The 21,149-nt window shown below is 42.9% G+C and overlaps 1 protein-coding gene across 1 annotated transcript in view; it reads right to left on the reverse strand.

The window, feature by feature from the left end:
- Positions 1–21,149, reverse strand: part of etf1a (eukaryotic translation termination factor 1a) — a 99,612-nt gene that overhangs the window by 41,817 nt on the left and 36,646 nt on the right. Inside the window, exons 5-6 of the mRNA XM_060910449.1 lie at positions 17,667–17,805; positions 17,248–17,438 (exon numbers count right to left, since the gene is read on the reverse strand). Of these exons, the coding sequence (XP_060766432.1) occupies positions 17,248–17,438; positions 17,667–17,805 (330 nt within the window). The remainder of the gene's footprint in view (positions 1–17,247; positions 17,439–17,666; positions 17,806–21,149) is intronic.

Consider the following 21,149-nt stretch of genomic DNA (forward strand, 5'->3'; position numbering starts at 1 on the left):
TTGTTTACAAAAATAGTCACAGTCGCTCGCTAGTAGGGCTGGGTTTAAAAAAAAAAAAAAAAAAAAAAAAATCGATTTCATTTAAATTTCGCACTATCGATTCACAGGGCATGAGATCGAGTTTTTTTTTTTTTTCCCACAACACAATCTCGTGTGTTGTGTGATTTTCCTCCCTCAGCCGTCTCGTGCGTGATGACGCAGCTGCGCAGTCGCACGTCATGACGTTCAAGCATGCACACAAAATGGCTGAGGCCAGAGCCACGGCTGAGGCAGGGAAAACACCGCTCGGCAAGCCGTCTCAAATGAAATCTGACGTGCGGAATCATTTCAAATTTAAAACGACAAAGGACGAAGAGCTTGATAAAACCGAGGTAGTTTGCAAGATATGCCAAGCAGAGCTCAGTTACGTGTGAACTGTCAAATTTACAAAATAAAGACGTGTATTTTGCAACGCATTGCATGGAGATATTTTCATTATTTAAGAGCAGACTGAATCGATTCAGATTGAATCGAATCGTGATTAATCAATTTAAAACCCTAAGAATCGAAATCGAATCGATCTAGGAAATTGACTGTGATACCCAGCCCTACTCGGCACGGTGGTGTAGTGGTTAGCGCTGTCGCCTCACAGCAAGAAGGTCCGGGTTCGAGCCCCGTGGCCGGCGAGGGCCTTTCTGTGCGGAGTTTGCATGTTCTCCCCGTGTCCGCGTGGGTTTCCTCCGGGTGCTCCGGTTTCCCCCACAGTCCAAAGACATGCAGGTTAGGTTAACTGGTGACTCTAAATTGAGCGTAGGTGTGAATGTGAGTGTGAATGGTTGTCTGTGTCTATGTGTCAGCCCTGTGATGACCTGGCGACTTGTCCAGGGTGTACCCCGCCTTTCGCCCGTAGTCAGCTGGGATAGGCTCCAGCTTGCCTGCGACCCTGTAGAACAGGATAAAGCGGCTAGAGATAATGAGATGAGACCCAGCCCTACTCGCTAGCACAGAAATTTTACGTTTTCGACGTGTGACATCATGTTGTCTTGACATGCAAAATAAATAAATAAATATTCAACCATTGGGTAGAGTGAAGTAATACACGCAGGTTAAGCGATATGCTAACATCGCGTGTTATCGAGCCAAATGAAGAAACCCACTAGAAGGGAACAGAATACAGGCTTTTTATTCCATCGAAAAAGTGTCCTGTACGTATAATAATTCCCGATATTTGAGAAGTTTCCCCCGCCACAATGCCATCTGATTACCCATCGAGAGCCCTTTTTCTCCACCTCAAAGGAAAAGCTCTCGTTTCATAACATCTGTCCAGGTCTCTCAGCATCTCATCAGTACACCTCGCTCAAACAGATCAGGTTCCAAAGCATCAACTTGAATGCTAATACCCTGGCAATCACTGTGCTCGTCAGCTTGCAGATCAATTGCTGGGTTTCAGTCACGTGACTTTTCTTAGCGGTTTTACCGGAAGTGAAATAGCTGGTGGTCTAAACGGCTGCCGTAGTGCAAACAACCAGCGATGACTTATCAGAGTACGCTCGTAATCTAGAAGCCACTGCTCGCTTTAGATATATTCAGAAGATTGCTATGTGCAATGGAATCGACCCCTACAGTCTGGGAAAGAAGGATTTGTCATACGATCTCGAAAACTACCCTTCAGTCGAGTTCCCCAACATCTCGAACTATCCGGTGTTACAGACATCCTTCTACACCACAAAACAGATGAAAGTGTGGAAGAGTATGGAGGCTTACAACTTATTTTGTATGTGGCTGGGTAAAGGACCTCGCTATCAAGTCACTGCCGAATGAATCCTGTATTGTTCTTGCCCGTGTAAGTATTTTTTTTTTTTTTTAAAGGAGATGCACAAAACCTTTATTTTTAAATAAATGAATGGACAGTATCTCCATCCTATCCATCCATCCATCTATCTATCTATTGACCGCAAAGTTGGCGTTCAAGCTGCCCCACTGAGCCAGCCAGCCCTGAGTGCGTGACGTCACAGCAGGAACCAGTTTTAAGGCCGAGGCCTTTGACAGCTATCGACCAAAAGTCACATAAATAAGAATTTATGGTGAAAGTACCAAGTACTCCGCCATGACTGCTCGGCTCAGGCAATTACTAAAACCCAGGATGGGATGACACCAGTTTTAGCAACAACCGCAGGGAGGTCACTGCCTGAGCGACAGGTCCCGTCCCGGGTTTTAGCAACAACCCTCGGCTCACACTCCAGGAGAATTGGTGCAACTGAACTTACCGTATTTTCTGGACTATAGAGCGCACCTGTATATAAGCCGCATCCGCTCTATTTTTAAAAAAATTTAAAAAAAAAAGACATACAAGCCGCACCGGGCTATAAGCCGCAGATATCTATGTTGAAAAATTAGATATTTACTGCATGTACAGAACGATTTTGTACTGTAAATGTACATGTATGTACCTGAACAGATTCTTTCCGAACAGTGCCTTTTAACACGGCAGCAACTTTGCTGATTAAAACGGAACAGAACCAAGAGAAAATAACCGGTATTTATTTACCTTCATTTCTCCTGTGTTTGAAACCACAAGTCACTTTAATCATCTTCGCTGGATTTGAAAATAATTACCAGTTAGTAATTTGTCGTGCGTGTTCTATCTGCTAAAGATCTGCTAATTCTTCTTTGCATTGATTTTTCGTCTATCTTATTTTTGATTCTACTTCCGGTTAGAGCGCCCCTAGTGGTGGAAGAAAAATCCACAGAATAGCCGCACCTTTCTATAAGCCGCATGGTTCAAAACCTAGGAAAAAAGTAGCGGCTTATAGTCCAGAAAATACGGTACTTTCCTTTTCTTGTAGTTTTCTTTTCCTTTAATTGTTGGTACTGCACCCTCTTTCAATACGGGCTTATCGCCAACGCATCAGAGGTCTCGTACGAGTCTTCAGTAAAATGTGCAGAGCAGAGGAGAGACCACTTTGTAGGCGCCCAATGTGCCTGTGAACTTCTCTCAAAACGTGTCCAAATCTTTGCAGTTTGAACATTCTTGGGCCATGAATGCAACGTAAATCCACCTTCTGTCGTGTTGCTGCACCACCCAGCAACACATCTATGTGGCATGGCGATAAATTCACTCAAAATGGAGGATCGGAGTTGCAGTCAGCTCTGTGTTTTAGTATAGCGGAAACTGCGACATCATGGACGTCAAGGTCATTCACTCAGACCACTACCTATATAAAATGACCAATAGTAAAAATGACTTAGATTTATTGTTAACGCTTAAAACTATTCCTGTGCCATTCTTGAGGTCTCAAGGCATTTACAAACAAAAAGTGAGGCCATGGTTCTGCGTATATGCTTTAAGTTTTTCGTTCGTGTCTTTACAACGAAGCGCTGCAAGTTGAAGTGCAAACAAAGAACAGTTGGCTTGATTCTCGCTTGTGTTGGCTCTTATCTCTCAGCTAAATCATTCACAAAGATCATCAGAAACCCCTTTAAAGACCTGGATCTTAGTTAAACAAGACGGAGACGTGATCACGGCGCATTGTAACTGTACGGCTGGGGAAGGATTTTGTCGCGACCTTCATGCATATGGATTTTGTGAGGAGGAAACAAAGAAACAGCTGGGGACTTTAGCGCTTCGTGACCCCCCCCCCCCCAGAAAAAAAAAAAAAAAAAAAGGGTACTGTAAAATAACGACACACAGCAAGAAAAGTACTAGGAAAACACTAAGGACGTAGCTGAGAGGGATTTAGAAACCTTTCACCAAGTGATCACTGCAAACTCGAGCATGCTTCGACTCTGCTCCCTTCGATTTCAGTCAGAGGTTCAAAAGCCACCTTTCTCCACGTCTTTTTGTGAAATCCTGTGTTCGTTCACCTTCACAGGGAACCCTGAAGAAACTTTTCAGTTTCATGGTTTGATCGATTCGAACGCCGCGAGCGTAAGGCATTTTTCATGCGAGCAATGCACCTTTTCCGTACAAGCGCTTTGTTAACGGAGTAGGGCTGTGCGATATGGGAAAAAATGAATATCCCGATACATTTTCTCCATTTCACGATATACATCTCGATATATTTAAATCTCCTCTAAAGGACCCCATGAAATCTAACTTTTACTCTTTACTGTTTTCACTACAATCCCTGCAGATTAAATAACATTCTTGGTTAACTTTACAGGTGGTTTTCAACAACACATTTTACATTTTCATGTTGGTGATTAATCACAATTGAATTGAAATAAGACTATTTTTATTCAACGAAGATGTGGCACAAACTGCAAAAACAATCTTGAAAATTGCAACAAAGGGGCAAAACAATACAGAGCTGCTCAGAGCTCAAATCAGTAAAGTGCAGCTCAACACTGAGAAAGACATTTAGCCTAAATAAGAAAAGTGCTCTTTCATTAAATTACTTTAAAAAAATAGATCTCCAAGCTATTAAAGGAACAGTCCACCGTACTTCCATAATGAAATATGCTCTTATCTGAATTGAGACGAGCTGCTCCGTACCTGTCCGAGCTTTGCGCGACCTCCCAGTCAGTCAGACGCGCTGTCACTCCTGTTAGCAATGTAGCTAGGCTCAGTATGGCCAACGGTATTTTTTGGGGCTGTAGTTAGATGCGACCAAACTCTTCCACGTTTTTCCTGTTTACATACCGTATTTTCTGGACTATAAGCCGCTACTTTTTTCCCAGGTTTTGAACCATGCGGCTTATACAAAGGTGCGGCTATTCTGTGGATTTTTCTTCCACCGCTAGGGGCGCTCTAACCGGAAGTAGAATCAAAAATAAGATAGACGAAAAATCAATGCAAAGAAGAATTAACAGATCTTTAGCAGATAGAACACGCACGACAAATTACTAACTGGTAATTATTTTCAAATCCAGCGAAGATGATTAAAGTGACTTGTGGTTTCAAACACAGGAGAAATGAAGGTAAATAAATACCGGTTATTTTCTCTTGGTTCTGTTCCGTTTTAATCAGCAAAGTTGCTGCCGTGTTAAAAGGCACTGTTCGGAAAGAATCTGTTCAGGTACATACATGTACATTTACAGTACAAAATCGTTCTGTACATGCAGTAAATATCTAATTTTTCAACATAGATATCTGCGGCTTATAGCCCGGTGCGGCTTGTATATCTTTTATTTTATTTTTTTTAAATAGAGCGGATGCGGCTTATTTACAGGTGCGCTCTATAGTCCAGAAAATACGGTAGGTTTATATGACCAGTGATATGAAACAAGTTCAGTTACACAAATTGAAACGTAGCGATTTTCTATGCTATGGAAAGTCCGCACTATAATGACAGGCGTACTAACACCTTCTGCGCGCTTCGGCAGCGCATTGATACGGAGCTCAGATATCAATGCGCTGCCGAAGCACGCAGAAGGTGTTAGTACGCCTGTCGTTATAGTGCGGACTTTCCATAGCATAGAAAATCGCTACGTTTCAATTTGTGTAACTGAACTTGTTTCATATCACTGGTCATATAAACCTATGTAAACAGGAAAAACGCGGAAGAGTTTGGTCGCATCTAACTACAGCCCCAAAAAATACCGTTGGCCATGCTGAGCCTAGCTACATTGCTAACAGGAGTGACAGCGCGTCTGACTGCGTCTGACTGACTGGGAGGTCGCGCAAAGCTCGGAGAGGTACGGAGCAGCTCGTCTCAATTCAGATAAGAGCAGATTTCATTATGGAAGTACGGTGGACTGTTCCTTTAACCTGACTACTGAGAACCACTGGAACATTCACAATAGAGAGAGAGATTGAGGGAGAGAAGAGAGATCTGCAAAACATCATTTTTCTCTTTGCACACTTTTGAACTGAATGTTTTCTGGCTCTGCCTCTCAGATGTGTAGAATTCCGGCTGCTGCCTTTCGTGATGACAGGGTTTTTTTTTTTTTGCACACTTTACAAACTGGCATTTGCTGTTCCACGTCCTCCTCGCGATATCCAAAAAATGCCAGATGACTGACCCCTTACTCGTTCTTTTAGGAACCAATTCGTCCGCTTCCATTTTTAATTTGTCGCTGAAATTGACAGAGCTTACATGGTAGCCTACGCAACACCAGCGATTGCACGAACTGAGTCAGCGCTGGAAACCGGAACCAGAAAATCTTCCCGCCGGCAGTGTTGCCAGATACTGCTGACGTTTTCCAGCCCAAAATATGTTCAAAACCCGCCAAAACGCACTTAAAACCGCCCAATCTGGCAACACAACCGAAACTAGAAAATCTTCCCAGAAGTTCCTTTCAGCACCGAGATGTCGCGCGGGATTGGTTGGCGAGTGCGTGACGTTATTGTTTTCTTTACCCTTAGGCAGCCTCTCACGATACTGCCTGAGGGACAGAGAGATGTTTTAAACAAACACAAAACGAATGCAAGTCGGAAGATGACCATAAAATACTCGATAGTTACAATATAATAATTTTATATATCGCGCACAGAATTTTCGGCGATATATCGAGTATATTCAATATATCGCACAGCTCTATAACGGAGCTTTGATAGACCACCAGCTACAATTTTGAATAACTAATGAGGTGGATGTGACGTCACGTGAAACCCAGCAATAATCACCGTGCTTGTCAGCTTGCAGATCAATCAGCCCTGCTGCCGTAACGCCGTGCAACTGCAGCGTTTAGGAACCTTTAGTCTAACATTTGATGTCTCCACTGTGATCCTTCCACAGTGAACTTCTCATTAATGTGACGCCGAACACTGCGAGAAAATCGTGACTGAAATAAGCAGCTCTTGATTTCAGTCACCAATACAAAGGGGGAAAAGAAAAGAAAAAGCGCCACTATAACTGGGAGTAAAAAGAAAGCAATTAATAGTAACGAGAAGAGCAGAACAGATGGTGCGGCTGCTCCGGCATTTGGGTAACGTGTAGGGTTTGGTACAGTATGTAGAGATTAAAGCCGCATGGGAACAGGCACAGCTGTTATACTGCGGTTATCTCTGGGTATGTGGAGCACTTTTTTTTTTTTTTTATAAATAAAACATTCCCAACAGAACTGTGGACAGGCATTACAACAGTCCCATGTAATTGGTAGCAGAGAAGATCAACCCAAAATGCAAAAATCAGCTCCGTGTTGAGGTCACGCTCGCTGCATTTACTGTAAACCCAAAGCCACAATACCACTTTAGCTTTGGAAGTAAATGATAAAGCTCTGAGTCACATGTCTGGGTACGAGCAGTGTCGCCGAGGCAGATATGAGATCCCAGAACACTTCAGCAGTCCAAATGATATGCGTCAAAACCAGGGGCGAAAAAAGAAACCAAACAATAATAGTATTTAAGTTTTAGCGCTCCACTTAGACTTGTAACAGCGAAGTAAGGAGAGGAAGAGACTTTTTAGGAACGTCGCTGCAAACTGATGTCAGTAAGGCTTTTTATGACCTGCCAGTGAAGTGAAAAACTCGGAGGCATTAAAAGGACAACTGAGCGTTCACCAAGATAAACAGTACTGACAGGATGTTTATGAAGGCCGGCGTGGGTGACACTACATCACACAGCACACACGATTTACTGATCTGATACGGAGTCAAGAATTACAGGCCACGTGTCTGGGAGCAGTGATATTAAAACAAGAAAAGGAACGTCTCGTCACGTGTAGCCCAGCAAACTAATTAGATCAAACCTGCAACAACTTCAAGCACGGTGATTATTGCTGGGTTTCACGTGACATCACATCCACCTCATTAGTTATTCAAAACTTCAGCTGGTGGTCTATAGGGGTGTTCACACGGCACATATTTGCATCGATGCTGCACCGATGTATTTTGTTGCGATATATCTTATGGCCTTTTTCCACTACCGTTTTTCAGCTCACTTCAGCCCGACACGGCTCGTGTTTCGACTACCTCAGAGCAGCACGACTCAGCTCGCTTCAGCCCTACTCAGCACCCAAAACTCGCACGGTTTTGGAGTGGGGCTGAAGCGAGCCAAACCGAGCTGAGTGAGGCTGGGGGCGTGAGCAGACACTCCCCTGTGCACTGACTGGTTAGGAGGAGTGTCCTCACACGCCCACACACGCCCCGCGAGCACGCTGGGATCTGTAAACCCGGAAGAAGAAGAATTACGAATTACGAGAATTTCTGAAGTCTTATGCGCCTCGCCTCATCTATACGCTCTTGCCAGTATCTGTCCGCGTTGTTGGTGACAACAAGCCACAGCACCAAGACCAGCAACACTAACGACTCCATGTCCTCCATGTTTATTGTTGACTATCCGGGTCGTGAGACGACCGCTTAAAAGGCCACTGATGTCACTGTTTGCGCCGCCTAACGACATCACGTGACGTCCACCCACTTTCGCTAACTCCACCCAATGTGTCCACCCACTTCCAGCCAGCACGGTTCAGCGCGGTTGTAGTCGAAATGCAACTCCAACAGCCCCGCTCAGCACCGCACGGCTCAGCCCAACTCCGCCGCGTTGGTAGTGGAAAAGCGGCATTACACGGGTGTAAATTCTGTGGAGCGTTCACACGTCACAAACCTGCTTACTAGAGAGAAGCGTGTTAGCACCGGTGCAGCCCCACTTGCGTTCACACGGCAGTTTTTGCGACCGTGTTATATGATCGTAATAATGCGGAAATGAAATATGCGCATGCGTGAAAATGTACTTCCTTTTCCCGGTTGTCATGGCATCACCAAGCGCCGGGAAAACAACGTGGATGAAGACACCAGTGTTGCCAGATACTGCTGACGTTTTCCAGCCCAAAATATGTTCAAATCCGCCAAAATGCACATAAACCGCCCAATCTGGCAACACTGGAAGACACGCAGTTCTGTTGTTGATATTCGCCATTTTGGAAGCGCAAAATACCAGGATGCAAATTATGCAATGCCTGTATGTAATCAACTCTCCTCACGCGTAGTGAGTCTACCCCTGTAGCGTTCAGACGTCCCATTTTATATCGGTGCTGCCCCGCAAACTAGCATTTACTCCGGAGTAAATTTCTTAAACCACCTCCCGAGCAGGGTTAGATTTGCACCGGTTTAAGCAGCTTTCAGGGGCGACACCGGTATAACTTTGTACCGTGTGAACGCTCTACCGGGGCAGCCCCGGTGCTACACCGGAGTAAAAGTTGCTGTGTGAACGCCCCTGAATTGACCCTGAAACAAGTCAGTAAAGAGCAGTGTCTCTCCAGGGATTTCAAATAGCATCCTGTCATTTTGAAATAGCACTTTGCTTCTTGAAATAGTGTCAAAATCCACCCTATATTTTTTGTAAATACATTCAATCGGTGAACAGGAAGTTGATGTGGGACAGACCTGAAAACGGTACACACGGTATAGAACCCCAAGCTGAAGCTCGGTACCAAATATTAAGCAGTTGTGATTTGCAGTTGTTGAGAAGTGTTACGAAAATTCTGTAAATCCACCCTGTGTGTTTTGTCAATACATTCAGTCGGTGAACAGGAAGTCGATGTGCGGCAGACCTGAAAATGGTATACATGGTATAGTGTGTGTGCACGTGACGTCACGTGATATTTGTTTAACTGCCATCTTGGACGGCAAGGCCGCGCATAGAACTTAGACGAACCCGTTCTAATTATCAAGTGTGTGGGAGTAGATCTTTTGAGAATGGTTATATCTTGTTCAGCATTTGGTTGCACCAATAGACAGGGCCAAAAGGAGGGCCTGTCATTTTATAGATTCCCCGCAGACGAGGAGAGACGCGCAAAATGGGTGTCCGCTGTGCGAAGAGAAAACTGGAACCCCAGTTCTACCAGCCGAATTTGTAGTGAACACTTCATATCAGGTAGGTGTAATCTTCTAATTCAATACTCCTAGTACATCTGTTAAGTTGATTTTCGGATTGAATGATAACTGCAAACTCAGAAACTAGACAGAACAGTGTTTGTGGCCGCCAGTCCGCTTGATCTCTAACGTTTAAAATGGCTATGCCTAGCCCTACTACCCTGGCCTAGTCTATGACAATGTTTTATCTTTTTGGCTCATATACGCCTTTGAAAGGCCAATCCATAGTAGGGATGGCGAAAACTAAAAAAAAATCTTGACCGACCACCGAGCCTCATTAGCCGGTTAAAGTCGGTTAACCTACGAGTTTAAACAGGGATGCAAACGGCGGATGCGCCTTTTGGCGGATGCCGCCTTTTTCACGGCTGAATCGTGCAGATCCGATTTTTTTTTAGGGGGTGCGTTGGAGTGTCTGAATACTTTCATCAGAGTAAATTCTGTATTAAAATTACTAAATAAGCAAATGCTGTTACAGTCCATGAAACATACGAAGTATGAGAAGAAAACAGTAAATCAGAAAGCTACGCATGTTTTCGCAGAAGCTGTGCAAATGTGCGCAGCTTTCTGATTTACTGTTTTCTTCTCATACTTTAGAGTTTAGATTTCAAACATTCCTACGATAAAACGTCCTGCATAGTCTCTTTATGATAAACGTCTTAATGCCACTTACCCGTGAGGTTATCAAGTAGACATTCTTCTTCGGAACCTTCCAGAGGTATAGTTGGGATACCCATCCCGCAACAAAATATTTATAAGCTTCCAGGCTCTTGTAAGCTTTGAGGGCTTTGCCAGTGTAACACAATTCACGATTAACCAGAAAATTGTAAATGTCATGGTAGGCCAGATCGGGCAAATCGCCGGCACCACAGCTCCAAATTTCCCTGAACAAGGATTGCGGCAAGTTGTACGGATCTGCAATCCCCAACCTGGAACACTTTTCCACGTAACGCTGCCTCACGTCACCTTCAAGATGCTGAACAAACTTAGACAAGTAATCGCGCGATGTAGATGGGGTATTTTCCGAATTTTCTTGGGGATTACTCACTGGATCCATTACGCTCGCGCAAGGTAAACAATCCTGATGCCGTCCAATATGGCGGAGTAAACACGTGCGGGTCACGTGACTGCACATCCTCTATAGAACCTCAAGCTGAAGTTTAGGAACAAGTGGCTATGGATTTGTGGTTGCTGAGAAAAAGAGTGTTTTGGACGGACGGACAGACAGACAGAGGTAAACCAGTATCTCCCCCCCCCCCTTCAGAGCAGGGGTATAATTATTAACAAGACCGTCAATGATGGCATAGCTCAATCCGGCCTAGAAGGAACAATCTAAAGTGGGCCACCTTGCGCAATAAATGTTGCAAGCTATATATAGAAGTTATATACACCTTAGGAATACTTAACTATTTGCCAGAAAGAATCCAAAACGGCGAGGAATTGACCGTGAAGAAGCCATTTTTGTTGAACTGCTCATTAAGGCTTAAAGTGCATATCACGGGTAAATTCAGGAGCGAGATCGATGTAATTCTCCTATTTTATATTAAACTTTGGTCAAATATCTGTCACATTTTGTGCAATTTTTTTACCTTGCGCAATACCAGAAAAATTCAGTTGAAATCAAGCCATTTGAGGTGAATTGGTCCGCCTCTGAAAAAACTTGGCGTTTGGATTTCCCGGCAAACATTGATTTTGGTGACGTCGCATGCGGGACGCCTCCCTCTGAATCCTACGTCAGCGCTGGTTTGTTTATGAGAAAACGACCTGGTGGTTTTCTGCAAATTTCAATGTTATCGCGTAATTATTAAAATGGTTAACAGATGTATCGTAGGAGGGTGTAGCAACACCAATCTTGATGGGATTAGTACTCATTGTTTCCCAAAAGACCGGACAATGAGAGAGAAATGGGAGCGCTTGGTCTACACAGGCTGTGCACTGAAACCGTGCAAAGCTCGCGCAGCCTGCTGGCGCTTCCACAGGTGACGTCACGAATCTGGCTCCAGACTCCCTTGGGATTTTTCCAGACGCGTTTTATTTTATTTTTTTCTGCTGTAGACAGATGGCCTTGTGCAAAATTACCCTTCTGGATGAGTGTGTAAAGGAACATTCATATTAAAAAAAAAAAAAAAAAAAAAGGAATTTGCTCCAGGATATGCAATTTAAGTAGTCCATAACTTCATTAATAACTGTAATAAAGCAAAGCTGGGTGGAAGTTATATGCATCATGCAGATAATGCCTGCCAGAAAGAATCAAAATCAGTGAAGTGATTGTGAAATGTGGATGAACGGACAACGCATGACGACAAACGCATCGCCTGTCGGCCGGATGAGCTAATGATGAAGAAAAGGCGCCAATTCAGAGCCTGAATGTGGTAGAGTTCATGTAATTACTGTGGAATTTTGAACAGAAAAACACAGAGATGGAACCAAGGCCAGTTTATGAAGCTGAAATATTTGCTGATGCAGAAGAAATTCCTGTGGGAAATATTTCCTGTATCAAAATGTGCTTTTCCACAATACACTCCCCAAACAGGAAAGAATTATACTTCGACTAACATCACTAATTAATATTCAACCAACTTACAAGGTGAATGGAACGGTCAGCTGCGGGAATAAAAGCCACCGCGCTGATTTATGGAATCAATTTTGTGCCAAAATGTTCATACAATACTTTTGAAATATCAAACAAAAACAATAAATCAAAATAAAAAAAATAATAAAAAGTCAATTTTTTTAGACTGGCAAACAAATTATTCGTGTAATCGTGCAAAATATCAGTCTATTACTCTTCAGAAACCTTTTATTTTTGTTCCGCGTCTTTCTCAGTTTTGTTTGGCGTAATTTATTTAGGTTGCGATTCCAGCTTTCTCGTTTGCGCTCCCTGACTTTTTGCTTGCAGTTTTGGCACAAACTTCCCGTGTGGGTGGGCTGTCCAGGAATGCATTCCCATTGGCTAACTTGTGTTTGACTGACAGCTACGCTCAGCCATTCCCTACTCGGATTCTGGCGGACTGTTCGACGAGTGACCGATCCATTGACGGTAAACAAGGATCGAGTGGACTTCAGTGGCGACTATGATATTGAATTTATACTTTGTTGAATTAATTCAGTATCATAGTCGCCACTGAAGTCCACTCCATCCTTGTTTACCGTCAATGGATCGGTCACTCGTCGAACAGTCCGCCAGAATCCGAGTAGGGAATGGCCGCAACAGCCTCCGGGGGAATGGCTGAGCGTAGCTGTCAGTCAAACACAACTTAGCCAATGGGAATGCATTCCTGGACAGCCCGCCCACACGTGAAGTTTGTGCCAAAACTGCAAGCAAAAAGTCAGGGAGCGCAAACGAGAAAGCTGGAATCGCAACCAAAATAAATTACATCAAACAAAACTGAGAAAGACGCAGAACAAAAATAAAAGGTTTCTGAAGAGTAATAGACTGATATTTTGCACAATTACATGAATAATTTGTTTGCCAGTCTAAAAAAAAAAAATTGACTTATTTTTTGAATTTTGATTTATCATTTTTGCTTGATATTTCAAAAGTATTGTATGAACATTTTGGCACAAAATTGATTCCATACAGATCAAGTTCAAACATGGGGAAAAAAGCATTTGCATTAAAAAGGCCTGAAAGTTTATAAAATACAAACAATTAAGAAATAGATATTTTAAATGATATATTCCTTCCTTTTTTGTATTTGATAAACTTTAAACTTCTTAAAGTGAACTTAAAATATCCCTAAACCCTATTTTTTCCTTTACACAAAGCAACAATCGTTATGTTGACTGACCATGTGTTTTCAAACTATAGCTGATCCAAAAGGCCATAAATTGATGGAAAATCAATAAGATCAGCCGATTTTCACGGAATCTGCCGAGACTCGTCCAGAAGATCCTGAAGGGGTGCGTGACATCACACATCTAACAATCCAGGTATTATTCATGTGTGCAGCAGTGGTGAGACCCGTCTCGATATGGAATCACGTTTTGGAGAGAATTCTGATAGCAAATAGGATTCTTATGTGTTGGATGAAGGGGCAGAAGGTTATCAAGGATATTCCTGAGTAAATGGTCATCTTTTCAAGCCCCCAAGACAAGAAACTGCCAGTTCACGAGTCCCACTCACCGCCGATAGTGCACCACCAGCCAGAGAGAACCGGAAACAGATTGGTTTGTAGATTTTTTTTTTTTTAATTCTAAGCTGGCCGCTGCCAAATACATGTTATTTACCAGCTGGGAGGTCCGTATGGTGAAATACCGTGACCGAGGTCTTGAAAGTACTGAACGAGGTCCTCTGGGCCAAGGTCAGTATTTAAGGCCAAGGTCACGGTATTTCACCATACGGCCCGACCTTAAGCTGGTAAATAATATATTTTTTTCTTTACCAAATTCTAACAGAAAACGAGAGCGCCTGAAGGGGAAAGCCGAGCCGAGGTGAGCTGCCATTTTGAATCCTCATTCACGGCTGTAATGCAAATGGCTTCCTCCTCAGTATACAAGTGCACTTCCATGGCAGGAAAAAAAAAACTACATTTTGCGGCCTATGTAGTCCCCTATTTATACAAATAGGAGTCATTCAGGATTCAGCCATGTTTTTGCTCGGCGTTAACAAGTTACAGGTTTTTAGCTTTCTCCTGAAATGTTTTCTTTTATTTCTTCTTCCTCAGGGTAGTAAAACTCGCTTTCGCTGTGAACACTGTCGTTATCGCTATCCATGCTGTAAAATTAATGCTATTCTCCTGAGAAATGCTGGCAAACATTTATAAGATTTTTGATAATCTTATAAATAAATCTTATAAAAAAAAAATAAAGACAAATGTTGACAAAAATTGCTATGTTTGCTGTCGTTGTGAACAAGTGAGTCGCCAGAGGTCCGTAACCAGGGTCCGTACCGTAGGATACGGACCCGCTCACCAGCCAGAGTGCAGGATTTGATGGAAACCAGACCGCAAAAAAAAATAAAGAAATATAATCTTTAAAACATAGACTTGGTGTAATTCCTGAAAGAAAATATGAAGTGAGTGATAATGGGGGAATCGACGAACTGCCCAAATGTCAGCTCAAATGTCATTTAATAAAATCAGTGGGTTTCTTTTTTTGCTCCAATCGTAATAATTCCCATGTGGTCACTCTGGTGGTGAACACTTGATGAATCAGATTTATTATTCGTCGGTGACATGAAACCTGCCTGCTTCGTTTGCACAAACTTCACCCACTGTCGCGTTCGTCTCGTTTCTTGGAAATTCGTGAACATCCAAACACAACGCAGCACTTTCCCATCGTTATTTTTAGAAGATTCCAACAACAATATCCAATTTCAGCGAGTAAACAAATACGGCGTCAGATGAACCGAAATAACCCAGATAACCGGGGTTCCATGTGTGATGTCGTACGAGATTAGCCCTGGGGCAAAGAGGCTGCCTTTTTCCAGGATCCGGAAACCATGATTTATCAATAGTTTTGTGCTTGACGATATTTTTTTATCCTGCTTTATTCATTCATTTTGGTAATTAATAATGATGTATATTCATTTTAAAGCATTATAAGCAGGGCTCAAAATTAACTTTTTTTCTTTGTGTCCCCCAGTGGTCCTGAATTCTGTGTTGTATTGTCCCGAATGGAAGCAATAGTGTCCCCATTTTTTTCCTCTCTGAAATAACCAGTGGTTAATATTATCATATGAAGTTACTATTATATTTGTAACTATGCGATTTTGAACCCTTTATATCATTTTTACAATAAGTCACAAGCGACACATGTCCTATACATCATCTACTTCAAAACTACAGTTATTGCATTTTCAGTTTATTAAACTTTGGCGATCTCACTGTATGAATAGATACCCGTTTATTTAAAGGGGCCAACTAGCTCATTCAGAAAATGTTTCAACTCCCTACATCTGCAGTACACTTTAGCTGAAAATAAGACCCCTTTTATGTTCATTTCATCTACTTATACCTTGAATATCTGTTGGCATTTATAAGGCCAACTTATCATTTTCACCATTACCGTTATCCATAGCCCTGTGATGACCTGGCGACTTGTCCAGGGTGTACCCTGCCTTTCGCCCGTAGTCAGCTGGGATAGGCTCCAGCTTGCCTGCGACCCTGTAGAACAGGATAAAGCGGCTAGAGATAATGAGATGAGACCGTTATCCATTTTTATGAACTTTCCGTTATCCATTACCGTTATCCATTTTTATGAACTTTCCATTACCCATTTTTATGAACTTTCGCTGCCGAAACGTGGGTGCAAATGTTAGCAACATCAGCATAGTGGCAGGTCCGAGCCTAGTTGTGCTGCTGACTGACTAAACTTTCTGAACTAGAAAGACACCAAGAAAACTCACTTATTCTGTTGAACGGTATCTTCCGTCAATATCATCCACATCATTCCTGTTGTATTTTATAACGTGTCTAACAGTGTTCATTAAGTTCATTCAGTTGCTAGCGTTGCCTGCAGACCAGGCGATGACACTTTGGATCCTGAAGGTCCCGGAGACATTATGTCTGGGCTTTCAGTTTCTTCCCCGCGGTCGGTCCGCTTCAACCACTTCAGCATTTTTGTTCTGGCAAGAGTCGGCGCAGCGTGTGCGGTAGCAATTCCATTCCAAGTCCATATAATGCGGACTCCGGCCGAAGATTCTCGAACAGAATGCGCTGCTCTGTAGCCTACGGATGCAGGTGCATCGAAAGTGTAGCTACTATGTATTTTTCGCTGTTAACGTTTTAAAATTAAAATTGACAAATTAGGTGAATGTCTACGTATGTGTTACGGCTTTGTAAATAATATTAATGTAGAACTTTTTTTCTAGATCTATTTTTTTCCATTGTCCCGGGATTGTCCCAGATATGATAATTTTGTGTCCCGATGACATTTTTTATGGTCCCCAGGACATCGGGACACCGTTAGTTTCGAGCGCTGATTATAAGGCATTACATTCACCTTAAGATGGGACGAAGATCGAGTAACGTTTATTAGCGAAAGCCGAAACTGATAAAGGCAGCGAGATGTACCACTGAGAATGAAAGAAAACATCTTGGTTGGAATTCATGTCACGATGTAGCCAGACAAGCATGCAACAGGGACGGATGGATGGAAAACGTCAAGACCAGTGGCCCTTTTCTCCAGTGGAGACACAGAATAGAAGAATATATATATTTATATTACAACAAAACGAATGGTGACACTGTAAGGATGTCATCAGTTCGCACTGAACCTCAGAATTTAGTTCCTTACATACCTTTCTGTCGCAAACACACCGTGTTTCAGTGTTTGAGTGTTTTTCAGTAGCGGTATGTATAATGAAAACAGCAGCAGCTGGCCCCGAACTACCACTGGGTTTTGTTGGTATCGGGCTTGAACTTTAATTTAAAAAAAAAAAAAAAAAAGGAAAAAAAATACTTTGAATTATTCAGTTTCCTAGTGCCAGAAATTGCAGTATTTTGTGCAGGGCCCCAAATGTAAGAAATGAATCAGCCTCTGTGCATAACTGAAATGTGTTTTCACTCGTACCGGGTCGAACATGTCCGACTGGCTGAGTTCGGTCTTGAAATCTGCTGAACCAGCCAGCACCAAGCCGGCTACGTTGACTTTATCGTTGGAAACGAAGAGCTGCACCGCCGTCTCGGCCACTTTACGCACGTAGTTATGTCTCTTCTCCATTCTCAATCGTGCAAAACGCAGCGCAGACTGTCCTCCACGACCTGAGAGAGAGAGAAAAAAATATCAACTTTATCCTCCTGCACCACAATGTTTTACTGATCAAGTATACAAGTTCCAACACAAGGCAAATGAAAGTGACACTGTAGTAAGAGGACACTGCTTTCAAGCTAATGACCATTCAGAGCTACTGGATAGGGGTGTATGTGTGTGTGTGTGTGTGTGCGCGCGCGCGCGCGCGCACGCACGCACACACACGAGTGTGTGCGTACCGTGTTTTTTGGGTAGGTCCACTGTGAATTTGTGCAGCACTTCTCTAGTGTTGCCCTGTAAGGTCCCGAATAGTGCACCACTACCATCAATCACGATGAAGCCAAACTTGCTGTCGTCAGACAACAATGCTGTCAGAGCCTAGACAAGCAAGGAGAAATAAAAAGAATTAATAGTGAAACGACTGTGCGGCAAAGTGCGTATCGTGCCAAAACACCAAAAAAAAAAAAAAAAAAAACACCAGAGATAAGGGCACTGAAATAAACCTGCACATAAACCGTACACTTGGCCTACGCACAGCTGGAGCAGTTTATAATACAAACCAAACCGGAGCACATGTACAGGTACAGTGGGGCAAAAAAGTATTTAGTCAGCCACCAATTGTGCAAGTTCTCCCACTTAAAAAGATGAGAGAGGCCTGTAATTTTCATCATAGGTACACTTCAACTATGAGAGACAGAATGGGGGGAAAGAATCCAGGAAATCACATTGTAGGATTTTTAATGAATTAATTGGTAAATTCCTCGGTAAAATAAGTATTTGGTCACCTACAAACAAGCAAGATTTCTGGCTCTCACAGACCTGTAACAACTTCTTTAAGAGGCTCCTCTGTCCTCCACTCGTTACCTGTATTAATGGCACCTGTTTGAACTCGTTATCAGTATAAAAGACACCTGTCCACAACCTCAAACAGTCACACTCCAAACTCCACTATGGCCAAGACCAAAGAGCTGTTAAAGGACACCAGAAACAAAATTGTAGACCTGCACCAGGCTGGGAAGACTGAATCTGCAATAGGTAAGCAGCTTGGTGTGAAGAAATCAACTGTGGGAGCAATTATTAGAAAATGGAAGACATACAAGACCACTGATAATCTCCCTCGATCTGGGGCTCCACGCAAGATCTCACCCCGTGGGGTCAAAATGATCACAAGAACAGTGAGCAAAAATCCCAGAACCACACGGGGGGACCTAGTGAATGACCTGCAGAGAGCTGGGACCAAAGTAACAAAGGCTACCATCAGTAACACACTACGCCGCCAGGGACTCAAATCCTGCAGTGCCAGACGTGTCCCCCTGCTGCTTAAGCCAGTACATGTCCAGGCCCGTCTGAAGTTTGCTAGACAGCATTTAGATGATCCAGAAGAGGACTGGGAGAATGTCATATGGTCAGATGAAACCAAAATAGAACTTTTTGGTAAAAACTCAACTTGTGTTTGGAGAATAAAGAATGCTGAGTTGCATCCAAAGAACACCATACCTACTGTGAAGCATGGGGGTGGAAACATCACGCTTTGGGGCTGTTCTTCTGCAAAGGGACCAGGACGACTGATCCGTGTAAAGGAAAGAATGAATGGGGCCATGTATCATGAGATTGAGTGAAAACCTCCTTCCATCAGCAAGGGCACTGAAGATGAAACGTGGCTGGGTCTTTCAGCATGACAATGATCCCAAACACACCGCCCGGGAAACGAAGGAGTGGCTTCGTAAGAAGCATTTCAAGGTCCTGGAGTGGCCTAGCCAGTCTCCAGATCTCAACCCCATAGAAAATCTTTGGAGGGAGTTGAAAGTCTGTGTTGCCCAGCGACAGCCCCAAAACATCACTGCTCTAGAGGAGATCTGCATGGAGGAATGGGCCAAAATACCAGCAACAGTGTGTGAAAACCTTGCGAAGACTTACAGAAAACGTTTGACCTCTGTCATTGCCAACAAAGGGTATATAACAAAGTATTGAGATGAACTTTTGTTATTGACCAAATACTTATTTTCCACCATAATTTGCAAATAAATTCTTTAAAAATCAGACAATGTGATTTTCTGGATTTTTTTTTCTCATTCTGTCTCTCATAGTTGAAGTGTACCTATGATGAAAATTACAGGCCTCTCGCATCTTTTTAAGCGGGAGAACTTGCACAATTGGTGGCTGACTAAATACTTTTTTGCCCCACTGTACACCCGGGCTGCGAAATTAAAAGCCTTTCCATACGCTCACACTCGCAAGCAACGAGTCGACCCTTCACTTTCTACATACACGCAAAAATTCCTGGATTGAGATAGTCTCAATTCGATATTCGAACTTTACAAGATCACCTGTGAGCTACTGCTCGCTTCCGTATACCCCTCGCTCCCGCTTCTGTCAGAATGCAAACAATCGAAGGATTATTATGAATCAAGCAGTTGTGATTTGTAGTTGCGAAGTCTTAAAATCCACACTATACTAGGGTTGGGCGGTATCCAAATTTTGATACCTTTAAACTGTCTGTGTTTTCCCGGGGTATACGGTATTACCGAGAAAAAAATATTTAGTTTCGGCCTACTGTGTAACGTGCGCCTATGCCTCAAATGTACTATTTAAAAGCAGCATAGCGAATTGTGTGCATTGTGGTATGGATTAAGCAGCAAAGCGAATTTTGTGCATTGATGAATGGATTAAGAGATATTTCAAAGCATCACGCAACTCTTCCTTCATCTTGAAAATAGCATTCAACTGTCGTTTACACATGTCTGCGTTGAAACGCCATTTCCAGCACTATTTCACCTACTCCATCAAAAAAAAGTACATGATGAGCAGGATCATACCCTTTCAAGCATGGGAAATAAAAAAAAAAAAAAATCAACCAACACCCAAGTCCGTTTAGACTGCGCGATAAACCATATTCTTCAGCGCAAATGAGGCGAACCTAATTCAAATGCGTGGTAGCTGCACAAGGCAAAATCATATGGGCCCACGTCATGCCATGGCGGGGAAATTAATAATCAAATGGCCTTACCTTGCTTAAAACGTTGTCTTGATCACATAACTCCTTACAATTATTCCACTTAAATCCATACGGTTTAACACACCCAACAAAGATAGCAAGCGCATTGCTAATTCCCACCAGAAACCTAACAGTTTACGCTACGATGTTTTCTTCCGTTTCTTCAGTAGATGACATTTCAAACGTTTATTACCCACATCCCAAATGTCATACGTTATATTATTTTACCTTGTTGTTACTCATGTAACCTACTCAAAACACAACTCATTGGAGAGATCTCGTGGAAGTGGAGTACCCCAGGCTATGGTGTGCCTTAGGGGACATATTAGATTTTTCGTTTGGTTTGAAACCAAAACACTGCCACACTGCCGATGTTGTATTTTTTTTTTGCCACTAACTCGTTATCTTGACTTGCCATCTTTCAACCGCGGTCTCAGTCTCTTTTTTTTTTTTTTTAGATAGGACAGTATAGAGAGACAGGAAATGAGCGGGGGAGAGAGAGACGGGATCGGGAAATAACCTCGGGTCGGAATCGAACCCGGGTCCCCGGATTTATGGTGCGGTGCCTTAGCCATCTGAGCCATGACACCCCCGGTCTCAGTCTCTTGCGAAGCTTTCTGTCAGACTCCAAATGTCACGCAGGGTTGCCATGGTAACGACATAAACAACCCTGCACGCGATGAGAACTTCTTTAGGAAATTGATAGAATTAGTGAAAATACGATCAC

Source organism: Neoarius graeffei, chromosome 2 (genome assembly GCF_027579695.1).
Source record: "Neoarius graeffei isolate fNeoGra1 chromosome 2, fNeoGra1.pri, whole genome shotgun sequence".
In the NCBI taxonomy this organism is placed as follows: Eukaryota; Metazoa; Chordata; class Actinopteri; order Siluriformes; family Ariidae; genus Neoarius; species Neoarius graeffei.